This window comes from Sceloporus occidentalis, unplaced genomic scaffold, assembly GCF_023333645.1.
Source record: "Sceloporus occidentalis isolate IW3139 unplaced genomic scaffold, rSceOcc1.0.p SCAF_9, whole genome shotgun sequence".
Classification (NCBI taxonomy): Eukaryota; Metazoa; Chordata; class Lepidosauria; order Squamata; family Phrynosomatidae; genus Sceloporus; species Sceloporus occidentalis.
This window is the reverse complement of record NW_028316989.1, coordinates 46,772,561-46,787,351: the sequence shown is the minus strand read 5'-3', so window position 1 is coordinate 46,787,351 and position 14,791 is coordinate 46,772,561. Positions and strand designations below refer to the sequence as shown.

The following is a 14,791-nucleotide window of genomic DNA, read 5'->3' as shown; positions in this document are numbered from 1 at the left end:
GATGCCAAGAAGCCCTTGTAAAAAGGGACTCCACTCTATTACCTTTTAAATCTTCCTTTCTTCTATTTCATAACGAATGTAAGTCAGAAGTTCATATGTTGGGCTCCATCTCAAAAAAATGTTCCAGCCAACATGGCCAATGAAAATGATCTCAAGGAAGCGGATACCTTTCCATAGATAAGGAGCTACCAGTGAAAAATCTGTTTCATGCCATTCCCCATCACTAGTTGCAATGGCAAATTTTCATATTTTGAAGTAGGGTATTCCCATTATGAGCATCTGCTCATAATGGGAATCTCCATATCCGGGCCCAGAAAAGGAAGGCAGCTCTATTGATCAACACACCAATACTAGCCTTTGTACTAGAAACATGACATTTGTAAAGCTAATGAATCGTAATTCATTCAGAAACGACTGGGAGAACCCATCCCTGAAACCATACAGGGATGTAAGGTAATGTTGTCATACCTACTGATTAAAATGTGTGGTTCATACAGGTTTAGAAATGCTAGTTTAACATGTAACATTTTCTCATTCTTTTAAACATTCTTTTTTTGTTCTAAGGTACAAGTGATCCGTACGTGAAATTTAAGATGAATGGCAAAACCCTCTACAAAAGCAAGGTTGTCTATAAGAACTTGAATCCTGTTTGGGATGAAACAGTTATACTTCCCATCCAGACCCTGGATCAGAAACTGCATGTGAAGGTAAGATGTTGGTTGGAACAGTTACTAAGGTTTGCCAAAAAGAGATTTTTCTGTCTTTAAAGTTGCCTTTGCAGGGCTCCGTTTGGCGAGATCCTCAGACCATTGAGACAAGCAAACCAGATTGCAACATGTGAGCAAAATTCCCTAGGAGTTCATTCCATAAATTCTTACCATTGTTTTTGGTGGCGGTGGAAAGATGTTGCTAAGAGCAATTTTCCAAGTCTAAGAGGTTTTCTTAGTAGAATTCAGATCGACACCAGGTGGCATGTTCAAAATACACGACTCCATAGGTACATCGAAAGAAACCTGTTCCCTCTTTATGTGTCATGGCATGTGTCATGGTTCTCAGTAGGCTTCACAACAAGAGAAAGCATGGCTTGAAGGAGAATTAATGCAGCGGTGCAACATAAAGAAACCAGGAGCAGAGCACTAGACTCTTATAGCGGAGATATGAACCGTATGTGCTCTCTAGTGTAGACCACAGGTTTCTATGGCCCCATTCACACTATGAAAATAATCTGGGATGAATCCGGGTTATTTCCTTGGTGTTCACACTTGCTCTGGATGTACTCAGTGCACCTTTGAGGGGAAGGCTACCAAGAAACCCACTGAAAACAAGATATTAAATACTGTTTTTTCCCCAAGTTTCCACCAAAATTTGCATTGATCCACGTCTTTGGCAGTGTGAATACACTTCTGAATCGATTTGGATTACTCTGTATCATTGAAGGGAATGGGCGCAGCTCCATTTTATCCTGAAACGATGGCATGTGTGAATAACACATGGGTTAAAATAGCACTGTGACATCTGTGAACCCAAACATAATGGGAACCATGATCCCAATATGCATCAGTGGTCTCCTTGGGACAAAAGGCCCCCTACAATTCTCATTGACCACTAATGTCCCCTGGGGTCACTTTCTATTTCTTCAATACACTTCTTCAGGAATAATGTATGCCCAGTAATTGTCTGGCCTGGGATAAGCCTACTTTCTTTACTGATAATGCTCTTTTGAAAATTATCTCTATAGCCATAACATATTCAAGGGTTGCCGTGTTGGCCATATAGCAAAGTACAGTAACATCCCAAATCCACAAAACAGTGATACCTGCATTTGGCCAACCAAAATAGTTATTTCTCCATGTTGCCAGGTGAGAGCACTGTTAACAGAGCGGTCTGTAACTAAAACCACCTGTTTCTGGCACAGTCGAAACAAATAGTCTATCTATCGGTGTGTTAGGAACCATCTGTTTGAGGGTGGAAAAGGAAGAATTTAAAAAGGAAGAATTAAAATGAAGTCTTAAGAAGTTAACAGCTTGTCGGGTTGTTTTACTATATTTGAGTAATTCTTCCTCCCCAGCCACAAATATGTTCATAGACCTTTTTTGGGGGGGAAAAAACATCAACAACTATCAAACTATTTATTTAAAATACATTTTTGGAAAAATATGAACATGGTTAGCTGATGAAAGCCAGCAATAAACTAGTTAAAAATGAAATGGGGGTAATAATAGAATTTGATCTTGCTTTTGATTTCCTCCCTCATGAAGCTGTATATGTGTATATATGTATACATATGTATGTATGTCTATGTTTAAAAATTCAGTGAATCAACTGTTGTTTTGCACATTACTGGTAGAGGCTGCCACTTCGCTCATTTTATGTTCTTTTTCTTAAGGCTTTAATTGGCTCGGTTTTGTTCACAAACAGAACTAAGTGAGGACAAATTGCTTTGCTTATCTGATGGGCGGAAATTGTTTTCAGATGTTTCAGGTCTCTGTTTTCCCTCCTTCTCTCCTCTCCTCCTCTATATGCATCAGGTATACGATCGAGACTTAACCTCTTCCGACTTCATGGGGGCAGCAGTTCTAGCGCTGGATGAACTGGGGCTCAACAGGTACCTTTAAAAGCACATTTGGGACTCCAAAATTTAAAGGAGTTCTTCAAGGTTCTGAATCCTACCATCCATTAGCAAAGTTTTGGCCAGAACAGATGGGCAGGAATGTCAACACAAATGCATCACTCCCAGCCAATAATACCCAAGCATATAAGGTGGCTTTGTGTTACTCTTATCAGGTCTTACATGAATTAATAAGAAATGGTTACAGAGAGCATAAGAAACACTGTGATGACAGCAAGTCATTGTGGAAACAGTAACAATGCCCTGAAACCTCAATGGAAGATCAGGGTGGGATCTCTTGAGCTTTTCAGATAGTTGTTGGACTTCAGATCCTACTTAGTTCAAACTAAGTATTATTGACTTAGTGCAAACTAAGTATAACCTATTTTCTATGTAGGAAACATGTGTTTTGGTCCAGAAAATGGCTCATTTTCTAGACATTTTTCTTCCCTCCTTTCTCTCCTGCCCTTTCTCTCCTTCGCTTGCTTGCTTGCTTGCTTGCTTCCTTCCTTCCTTCCTTCCTTCCTTCCTTCCTTCCTTCCTTCCTTCCTTCCTTTTTTCCTTCCTTCTTCCCCTCCCCATTTTCCTTCCTTCCTTCCTTCCTTCCTTCCTTCCTTCCTTCTTCCCCTTCCCATTTTCCTTCCTTCCTTCCTTCCTTCCTTCCTTCCTTCCTTCCTTAAATAATAAATAAATAAAATCTTTATTTATAGCCCGCCTTTCCACAGATCAAGGCGGGTTACAATATGCAAAATACACAATTGCACAAGAATACAATGTCATAATAAAAACATCAATAAAACACATTAAAAGGTACAATTAACAATTAACAACATCCAGTCTAGCTCAAAATGCAAAGCTGTAAAGGGAGAGCAGGAGTACAACTGGGACATTAGGGGAAAGCCTGCTGGAAAAGGAAGGTTTTTAGCCCCTTCCTGAATAGGTCGAGGGAGGTGGCCAAGCGGAGCTCACCGGGAAGCGAGTTCCAGAGCTGTGGGGCCGAGATGGAAAAGGCCCTCTGTGTTGTTATAGAATATTTTGCATCTGGAACTCGCAACAGTTGCTTCCCGGCTGACCTGAGTGTGCGGGGCGGATTATATGGAGAGAGGCGGTCCGCCAAGTACCCTGGGCCCAAGCCATTCCTTCCTTCTAGCACAGAATAAGCTCTGAAATGTGAAGATTCTCACCCATTAACAATGCTTCTCATCAGGTCTTCCTAACACCCTAGAAACCTGATTTTTGACCATTTTCAGAATAGTCTTTCAATCTCTTCTCCAGGTTGCATACCAGTCTGTTGATGGCCATTTCCTTTTCTTCTTTCAGGACTGTTGAGAAGACTCTGAAACTGGATGATCCAAACAGCTTGGAGGATGACATGGGTGTGATTGTGTTGGATCTGAAGCTTGTGGTGAAGCAGGGAGACTTTAAAAGAAATGTAAGTGGGGTCCAAGCGTCTTTCTACATTCCCCTGCCAAAATGATCTTCGATAAAAAGATTTCTCTGCTGGAGAGCTCTAGTGTTGAACCCATCCCAAATCCAACCTGGCAACCCTAATAGTCTAAAATGCCCCCCACCCCACAGGTAAAATCCCAGAATGGCTTTACCACCCCACTGATACTGAATTTCAGATAATAAAAATGTTCTTTTATGTATATAACAATTCAAGTTCTTTCCATTCAAAATATGCTCAGAATGTGAACTCCCTTTAGAAGCTACACTCAAGGCATTAACAATCTGAATCCTTTTTTTCACTTTCTTTTTGCTCTTCTTTTTTGAATGGCCCTTGTTACGCCAATGTGGATGCTGCCAATAGAAGTGGGTGAACCGAAGAAAGCGCTCAGTAGCTAAGGTAACTCACATTTTCCTTCCCCCCACTTTCCTTCTCCTCACCTCCCTTTCTTCCAGTCCTCAAAAGTGTCCAACTTTTACAAGAAGCTCCGCTGAGCATATGGAAACTTGCCCTTTCACGCCATGCTGTTATAGTACTATTATTCCACTTTAACTGACATATCTTTCTTCCTCTGGAAGCCTGGGGTTTATTCTTTGGTGAGACACTAGAACCTTTGGGCAGAGAAGACAAATTCCTCTCCTGAAACTGCAAATCCCAGGATCCCATAAGATGGTGCTATGGCGGCTAAAGTGGAATTATTGCACTATAATTGTATAATGTGGAAGGATCCTGGTCCATGGGTCTTAAAATCAGAAGAAGAGTGATGGTGACTTGGACTGCATTTTATTTTCCACTAGGAGCCACCCCTGAGGCTCTCATTTGTGGTCAGTGCTTTACCTTCACCTCCATGTCTGCCTAGCACAGAGGTGAAAATCAATGGATTTCCAAATGTTGTCGGATTGCAATTTCCAGCATTCCTCATCATTGGTTATGTTGTTTGGGGCTGATGGGATCTGATGGAGGAAGAGGAACAGGATTCCCAGCTCCAATCTACCAGGAATCCATACACACCCGTTTTTTTTTTGTTGTTTTTTTTTGCAAACTTGTTTTGAATTGGAATAAGGTACCCAGAAATCTTTCATTGGGTCTGACAGGTTCCTGGAGCAACAGCACTGGGTCTCCATGCAACACATTGCCAGCTGAACTTCATTTCAGTCAATGTAGGGCTTAGACTTATAGCAGAAGTAGGAATCATAAAGCTTTCTGGATGTTGCTGGACTGCCGTTCCCACTATTCTTGACCTCTGTCTATGGGGGCTTGACCTGATGGGAGTTGCAGTTGAACCACATCTGCAGACTATGTGATTCCCACTCCTGGTCTGTTGCTGGGATATAAAATTCTTCCGTATTTTGTTTTTGTATGCAAAGATGAATATTGAAGGTTGTTCTCTCCCTGCTCCGTGGCAATGCTTCAATCACCCATCCTTATTTTATCAGTTTGTAATTCCTGTATATCAGAGATATCATGCTGTACACACAATATGGTAGCAGCACCTAGTGGTATCTTATACACATTGCAGGCATCACACAGCATCTCCAGTTCTGTCCTAGAAGCACTGATCTCTCTCTGCTCTCTCTTCCATCCAGCCTTTAATGTGAACAATTATGCCTGCCATAATGTTGTAGGTTCTTTGGCATTGTTTTCCTTTGCTTCATCATTTAGATCCTTTGTTGCATGCCCCTAACATTTACCCTCAACCTATCCAAGGGTCATATCAAAATCCATAATTTTGCCCCTAAAACCTGCCCTCGACTTATACATGAGGTCGAATTATGGTCGAGTATATACAGCCATTCTCCACAGAGATTGCTAGAAAAGGGAAGAAACATGTGCCTCCCTTTGACATAGAGGATATAGATGCAGCAAGGATGTATTTGGGAATAAAGGTGGAGTCAGAAATTGTAGTTGGAGTCGTAGTTCTTGGAAATTGGAGGAGGCTGAATATGGATTTATATAGGCTTGCATTTCTCCTGATTTCTCCTCTCTCTCTACATTTCCCCTCTCTCTTTCTCTCTGTTAATACCCATTTAGCCTTGAAGATCCCTTGAAAGGAATTGAGATTTCCCAACTATGGCTATCACTGGCATATTCTGAAGCCCTTTCCATGATCGTGCCCCTGCATTTATGCATTACCTTTCTATGTTAAAACAGTGGAGACAGACCTTTAAGTTGGCTTGACGGGTTGCTTGGGTCCCAAGGTTCTCATGAAAATATTCTCTTCCCCCCCTTCTCCTCCCTCTGTAATGAACATTTTAAAAAGTGATGGGAACAAAGGGTGCACAAAATAAAGGGGGGGAGAGAAGAGGGAGACGTTGGAACAAAACCTGCAAACCTTTCCTTTATTCCATTTTGTCTTTATTTCTTGGCCTTTTTCCTTGCTGTCACTAGAGGGTAGGAGAGTTGCAGCATTCCTTCCAGAAGCCAGAGTTCAGGCTCTCAAGCGATCTGCTAAGAAAGAGCTGCTGTGACCAACGGAGAGGCAGTAAAGAGTTTCCCAGCAAGACTACTTGGGCAACACTTGACAAAGCAGTATTTCCTGGTTTATCGATTCGGCTGCCATACTAAAACACCGGCGTTGTACATCAATAACTATCTTTAGTTAGGAAGCGCCAGGCCTGTGGAAACAAGACGGGCTCCTTTCTCTCTCCGGCCCTCCCTCCTTGCCTGTTCTTTTTGTGTATGTGTGTGGTGGAACGTAAAGGCTACAAAGCAAAACGGTGCGCTTGGGGAATAGCCGTGTCTCGGAGAAGCATGAGAGGTTATGGAAGAATGGTCAGGAGGAGTGTGATGGGGCAGAAGATATGTGGATGGACTGGATTAAGAGACCAGGAGGAAATAAAAAACAAGCTCTCTAATGGATCTGTAAACTTGGAGCCGCCATATGCTCTTGTCTAGCCCTCTCCAGTTTCCCCGCTCAACTCTTCTGGCCGGATAGATGAAGGAGATAAAACTCCAATACGATGCTCTCTCTTTTGTGAAAGTTGGTTCTTTTCTTCAGTTATTGGGCTTCCTTCCCAATACACAAAAAAACAAACAATTGGGCAAGGAGGAATTCACTCCTGTTATTGGTGATGGGAAAATAAAAAACAGAATTAAAAAAAGGCAAGAGACTGAAGATCAACTTCTATGAGGAATTTTTCCTAGGGATCATATCCTCTTTGTTGGCTCTTGCAGGGTCTTAATGTCCTCAAAATTAAAGTAAAGTTTCTCCCCAAATTAATCTAAAGTTGTGAAATGGTTCTGTTTAGATCCAGTAGCAGAAAAGTGAGCTGGCTCAGTTCTATGCTCAGGCTTTAATCTGAGAATGAGAAGAAAGCTTTGGCTCTTAAAGCTACATTCAAACTGGCTCCAGTCTGGCTTTAACATCAAACTGGCTCCAGTCTGGCTTCAGTTTGAATCTGGGCACGGTTCAAAGTGCTCTTTATGACTTATGTAAGGATTCAGTCCAAATTATCTGAACAACCGTATGTCACCATATCATCCTGCCTGGGTCTTATGGTTTTCTTCTGAGCTGATCTCTGGAGACCTTCACCAACATCTCTACCGTGAAGACTTTAAGGCTAACGGTAAACATCCATTGTGTGCTGGAAGATGGAGGATGACAGTTTTGCATCCCAAAGGATTGAAATAATGGGCTTTGGGTACCTCCTCCCCAATAGCCTTAAAAAGTAGGCCTTCGTCACTTCTTGAGAAAGGGTTTGGCTTGGTAGTCTGAGGCTGCTGTTCTTTGCAAGGGCAAGTTCTAGGAAAGGGGGGGGGGGCTGGGAGGGAAATGGCTGGCTAGCTGTATGACCATGTAGCCAGGCCACCGTCCCTTAAACTCAGTTTGTTGTTCTTTTGTTGCCATCTTTCAAGACGGTGGTGCCTGGTGTGTCCAATTCACATTTGGAGCTTTAATTTGGACTTTAAACTTACTATCTAAGGTGCTGAACCTATTTTGGATTGACCTAAGGTGGATTCACCACCATGTTGGCACAGCCTCCTCTAGTTGAAGGCAGGTCAAATATGCTCTTGGGTCAGCTTTTGTAAATGAAATTGTGTTTGCGGATCTTAGAGGGGAAGCAATTGGTGTCCTGTCATTTGCCTCGATGCAGCAAAATGTTTTGGGCCAGCCCTGGACGAGGGGTTGTGGTACAAGTGGAATGAGCCCAAATACCACCTGGATTTTGGAAGAGTTGTTGGCCCAGCTAGTAAGGACACAGTTGAGAAACTGTGTCAGACAGAGTCCTCCAAGTACTGGATTTACTTTTTTGGACTTCACCTCCCAGTCTCTCTCATACTGGCTTGGATGTGCTGGGACTTGTAGTCCAAAGAGGTAATGTTTCCAGGTTCTGTTTAAGTTCAACTCCATGGGTGGTCACTGGGTCAATTAAAAATCATTTAGGCCACAGTGTATGCCCCTTTGGATTAAATCTTGTGTAAATCTTCCCACCTTTGATGCAGTTACTTACCCCTGCATTAGTGGGAGGGGAAGGGAGGAGTAAGAGACCTGAAATGCTCTGCTCCTTTCTAGGCCATTGTTGTTGTGTTGTGTTTTCTTGGAGGCGCATAAGGCGAACCACTTGCCAGTAACCTCATTAGAACAGATCTACTCTGGTTCACTTCTCCCAGGGACCTGGAACCTTCTTGCCATGGGGGAAAGAAGGTGTCCCTGTGCAGCTGAGCAAACTTTGCATGCTCAATGAGTGCCGCTTGGGCGAATGCATTTGCTTCGGGGAGGTGACAGTGGACCTGCCACGCTTCCCTCTTTTGCTGTGGAAACTCAGAAAATTTGAGTGGCACCTTGGTGTCCAAGTGATTGGAGACATGGGCTGAAAAATAGATGCTGAGTTGACGTGAGACCAGTTTTTTCCTCTCCCTCCTTCACAGGTGTGTGTATGTGCATCTTTGTGTTTGCGTGTGTATAGATGTGGGCCATGCACAGAGCACTGTTGTGCTCTGCTCCTCCTCTCTTTTATTGTTCTGTCTCTTGCGATGGCCTTTGATCAGGGTTGCTGCTCTCCTCTTTGAATGGCTTCCACAGAGTTGCAGAACTCGCTTGCCACGGGGTCGTGAGCCATTGTGCAACAGTTCAGCTGCCGCGTCTCATTCTTCTCACCTCTTACCCACAGGGAAAGTACTTCAGAAGAATGGTTTCCTTGCCTAATGAGCAGAGCAGGGAGAGCAAGGGAGGAGAAAATCAAAAGCGAACCCCTTCCTCCTTCATTTTGCAATGATGCTTTGACCTGTTCACAGGCCTCTTGCTTCCCCTGTTGCATCCTTTCGGTTTTATCTTTATTTGTGCTTCTCCTTTTGGTGGGTTTTATTTTTTTTAACCTGAGTTTTGAAAAGTTTGGACTGTGTGCATTTTTAGAAATGAGATACAACAAACCAGCTTGGAAGTAAGTATTTTTAAATAGTATTTAAACAAAACTAATTTTTTTAGTATAGAAGATTGGCACCAAGCATGGCACCAAAGGGCCACATTGGGTACAAAACACAAATTGGTCCTAAGCTTCCATCTGATTCATGTACTACTGTATTTTTGGCTGCCAAATCTCAGGATGTCTTGATATGTAAGGCATACCCCCTTCCTTTTTGTGTGTGTGCTTTTTGTGTTTCGCTTCTCTTCCTGAGCCAGAATCAGCATGAAATCTGAGTAGCAAAAGTTAACATGAGGAAAAAAGAGCAAGTGTTAGACCTAAAGTGTATGTGACTTTGCATATGTGTTGGGAATTGGTATAATTGAAAATATGATGTCATTATAGTTCCATTTCCCGACTTGGCTCCATTGGTTACTTCTGCTGAGGGTAGGAAATGCTAAGCTGATAAGACTGCATCTTGTTTCTTTTCAACAGCCGGTTATCCAGCATGCATATATATATATATATATATATATATATATATATATATATGCAATGCCTATGCCTCTACCAGCCATGTGTTTGGGAAGTCTTCATTAGAGATGCTTTGAACTATGACTGGGAAACAGTCTTCAGGAACCACTGAATCACAGAGTTGGAAGGCATCACAAGGGCCATCTGGCTGAACCCCCTGCCATGCAGAAATTTAAATCCCCAGCCCTCTTGAAAGTTGTCCATTCAGCCTCCAAAGATGGAGAGCCTGGCCACCATCTGAGACAGTCTATTCCATGGACAAAAAGCTCCTGGAGTAAAACAGTTTGTCCTAATGTTTAGGTGAAATCTTGTAACTGGAGTCCATTTGTGCATGTTCTAGTCTCTGGAGCAGCAGACAACAAGCTGGCTCCATCTTCTACATGACATCCCTTCAGCTATTTAAAGCTCACTATCACATTACCTCTTGGTTTTCTCTTCTACAAATTAAATCTTCTTAAGTCATTCTTCACAAAGCTTCATTTCCAGACCTTTGATCAACTTGGTTGGATATCAGGGACTGGTCTACTTTGTATTTTGGGAGCGCAAGTACAGCAAAATTGTAGGCAACAGATGCTTAAAGCCTCTATCAGTGAAGTCCCTTTTTACAAAGCCCTTTACAACTCTCCCAGCCTATCCTTTCTTCCTTATCCCTCTATCTAGCTGGACATTTAAAAAAAGCCACATTAGCACTGGGAAGAAGGTGAAAGAGAAGCGTGTTTGCAGTAAAGAATGCAATAAAACAAAGCTAGAGTTGGAAAGAGTGGGATTTTACTCTAGTTGTTCCTACCATATTAGTACGTACCGGTCTACTACAGGCAAGACAAACAGCAGCTCCCTCCAGAATCTCTCATTGAACAAAAGAACAAAACAGAGAGAAAAAGAGTGAAACAGAGAGAAAACGGGAGAGCAGATAACCCTGTCTCACCAGCTCCCTCCGCAGCATGATTCTGAGGGTAGAGCAAGCTTGTTTTCTGCTGCTCCAGAGACTAGGATACAGAGCAATGGATTCAAACTCCAGGAAAAGAAAGTCCACCTAAACTTTTGGAAGAACTTCCTGATGGAAAGAGCTGTTCAACAGTGGAAGATGCTGCCTTGCTGTGGTGGATTTCCTTCTTGGGAGGTTTTTAAATAGAGGCTGGGTGGCCATCTGTCTGGAGTGCTTTGGTTGTGTATTCTTGCATGGCGGAATGGGGTTGGATTGGATGGCCCTTGAGGTCTCTTTCCATGTGTGTGTTTAGGGAAAGAGTGAACCAGAAACAAAACTGGTCTCAAACATGTATGTGAGCAGATAGGGGGACATCCCCTTAGTTGTCCACGTTGTTGTTTTTGTGTGCCTTCGAGTCATTTCTGACTTATGGCAACCCTAAGACAAATCATGGGTTTTTTTTGGCAAGGTGCATTCAGAGGAGGTTTGCCATTGCCTTCCCCTGCGGCTGAGAGCATTTGACATGCCCAGGGTTGCCCCGTGAGTTTCACAGCCAAGCTGGGAATCGAACCCTGGCCTCCAGGGTTGTAGTCCAACATTTGAACCACTATGCCACACTGTCCTCCAAATTGGGGTGCCCCCAATATTTTACTTTTGAAAACTAGAGGGGCTAACCCAAGCAAACTCTCCCCACTTCTTAGTGTTCTCTTCTCCCTTTTCCTCTGGGTCTGGAAAGCTTGCGAGAAGGCGAGCGTTTCAAGAAATGTCCAAAAAGTGTGCCTATGTGTGTATGTTTGGTCTCTCTGGGAACCAGCCTAAAATATCTCCCCCTTTCTTCCTGCTCCACAAAAGGAGAAAGTCAAGAAAAGACCAGGCAGGGGTTTGGAAGGGGAAAGGAGGGGGCAATCACTTTGGATTTCAACCCAGCAAGCGCCGCACATCAAACACAGCTGCGCCATGCACTAAAATGTTCAAAGTACGGTGGAGATAGATAAAGGCTTTTGATGGGAAGTGGATATTTCCCAGGGACATTACGAGCAATAATCCAGATGTTCCCCTGTAATGGAACGAGTGTCCACAGATAGACCGGGAACGTCCCAGCCAAGTGAAGCCTGCTGTAGGCCTTGGCCTCTCCGCTCCCATGCTGTTCAGCCATATGGAAGCAATCTCCCAACCCTTTTTAATGGCCAGCCTTAGATTCCATTTTCGCCGGCCTCGCCGAGCTTAAGTGGGCCTGTTTTTATGGACAAGTCAGAAAGAAGCCGTTCCAAGACAAACATCCAATTCGGAAAAATTAGGACATACCAAGCCGCAAAATTATTTTAGAGCATATTTCATGGAAGCGGGGCCATTTTTCTCCGGCAATTGACAGATTGCAGGCTTGACCTTCGCTCCTTGGTGGACATTTTCACCACCCCCTTCTCTCTCTCTTTTTTTTTCTTTAAAGGGGAAAGTAAAGGGGGAGGAAAAAGTAGAAGTAAGGAAAGGAAAAGAGAAAATGGAGTTTGAAATAGTTTTCAGCTTTTAGGGATGGAAGGTGGGGGTGGGAGGAGAGAAGGAAAGGTCTAAGGGGACTTTGAAGTATGTCCATGGGAAACATACATGTTTTTGGCTGTTTTGGCTTGTGAAATAACTTTAAAAAAATAGCCCGCAGCTAGATTTATGAAGGCTTGCTAGCATTCATCCAAAGAAAGTTAAATGGTATGTTTTGGATGGAATCCTCTGATTCCACAGAAGTAGATGGATCTGTGTGTGGGATTATAAAGGCCATGGCTGTTTAACCCAGAAGAGCAATTTCAGAATACTCTGGGTGTGTTTCTGACATTTTAGTGCATGGAATTAAAGAACTGGGAGGGAAAGTCTCTATTTTGAGCGGATCCATTTTCTCCCCTTCCACCAAGAGCCAGTCGCAAGTACTAGGCATGGATATAATGTTTTTGAAAATCCTATTCTCAGGTCGACATGTTTTTTCCTCCCAAGTGTCAGGAAACTCCGGCAAGGAGATTCCTAGATGCAACAAGAAGCTTCACAGTTTTGGGGCTTTGTTGTTAAATGTCATTATGTTGGTGTTGCCTTATGGCAACCCTGTGAATGAGACAGGGACATGACAACCTGTTAGTAGCAACCCTGCTCAGGACTTGCAAACTCAGAGCTGTGGGCTTCTTCAACAGAGTCTATCCACTTTCAATTCAGTCTTCCTCTTCTCCTTCAAAAGTGTCTTGGGATTATTGTTGATCATAAATTGCATATGACCCAGAGTCTGGGGCTGCAGCAAAGAATGCAAATACTATTTTTGCCTGTATTAATAGAACTGTAGTGTCCTGGACAAGGAAAGTAATAGTCCCACTGCATTCTGTGCTGGTCAGGCCCCATATGGAGTATTGCATTCACTTCTGGGCACCTCATTTCAAGAAAGATAAAGATAAATTGAAATGGTTTCATTTCATGCAGTGGGACTATTACTTTCCTTGCCCAGGACACTACAATTCTATTAATACAGGTGATAAGAGGTATGGAGAACAAAACGTATGAGGAAAGATTGAAGGAGCTGGGCATGTTCAGCTTGGTGAAGAGAAGACCGAGGAGTGACATGATGGTCCTCTTTAAATATATAAGGGATTGCATAGAAGGGAGGGGGCAGGTTTCTTCTCTACTGTCCCAGAGAGTAGGACCAAGTCTACTGGTTTTAAGTTACAGGAGGATAGATTTCAATTGAACGTTAGAAGGAACTTCTTGACAGTAAAAGTGGTTCATCAGCGGAGCTAATTATTTGGAAAGGTGGTGAGGTCTTTTTCTTTGGATCTGGACAGCTATCTGCCAGGAATGCCCTAGTTGCAGCAGGTTGGATTCAATGGCCTACCTGGGATGACATTTATCTGGGATGACGTTTGGAGAGATGGATCCAGTAGCACTCCCAAACTGTGAACACGAGTCTTTCAGGGTGGGAGTTACCCTATCCAGAACTGGTTGACACATCTCCAACCTACAGATTAGGATACTTAACAGTAAGCATCTCTGTCTTGTCTGGATTCACAAATGAACGCTCAGCACAGCATTGGAAGATTGCCTGTGTTTTTCTCCATCTTTAGGCAAGCTTCATGCGGATGTCGAGGACGGAGGATTCGCTACAACAAAAAAACCAACTGTGGAATGGAACGGTTACCATTGCTTTACTGGAAGGGAAGAATATCCCTGCTGGGGGAATGACGCAGATCTTTGTACTGTTAAAAATGGGAGACCAGAAGTATAAGAGCAAGGTGAGTGGAATGGGTGAACAATTTCTCTATGCTGGGGTTGGACGCAGCAACCCATCCGAAAACCCATTCCCATGATAACCTCAGTATATTGCAATGTAAAAGGAAAGTTTGTGCATGAGGAGGGAGCAAGTTTATTCCAAAGGCCAAACTGCTCTGTTGACCTTCAGTCATTGATCACTTGCTTTAAGAAAGTACATTTGACACCACTTCAACTGCCATGGCTCAATGCTATGGGATTTTGGTATGTCGTTGCGCCAGAGCTCTCTGGCAAAGAAAGCTAAATGTCTCATGGAGCTACAATTCTCGGTATTTTATAGCACTGAGCCATGGCAGTTAAAGTGGTGTCAAACTGGATTATTTCTGCAGTGCGGATGCAGCCCTAAAATGGGTCTATGCTCCTTCTCTGACCTTTTTCTGATTCTTCTGCCAGCAGAGCAGTTCTGTTGGCAGGTCTTTTAGATCAGCCAGCAAAAGATGGTTCTGCTGGAAGAAAAGTATTTCTGACGAGAGAAGAAGCTTGTGCCTAATTTTAACCTCCTACAGCTGGCACTATTTTACATTAGGGTTACACTGTCAGACAGTTTAAATTGCCAGCATTTACATTTGCATGCATTTTTATATGTGCCTTAAAAGATATGAATCCTCTGGTGTGGAGTACAAAGCGTACTCCGCTTCTTT

At 43.1% G+C, this 14,791-nt stretch overlaps 1 protein-coding gene across 1 annotated transcript in view; it reads left to right on the top strand.

The window, feature by feature from the left end:
• The window catches only part of MCTP2 (multiple C2 and transmembrane domain containing 2), a 75,793-nt gene that overhangs the window by 24,532 nt on the left and 36,470 nt on the right, over nucleotides 1-14,791 (top strand). Inside the window, exons 6-10 of the mRNA XM_089539190.1 lie at nucleotides 565-707; nucleotides 2,529-2,605; nucleotides 3,929-4,040; nucleotides 4,419-4,454; nucleotides 13,946-14,113. Coding sequence (XP_089395316.1) covers nucleotides 565-707; nucleotides 2,529-2,605; nucleotides 3,929-4,040; nucleotides 4,419-4,454; nucleotides 13,946-14,113 — 536 coding nt within the window. The remainder of the gene's footprint in view (nucleotides 1-564; nucleotides 708-2,528; nucleotides 2,606-3,928; nucleotides 4,041-4,418; nucleotides 4,455-13,945; nucleotides 14,114-14,791) is intronic.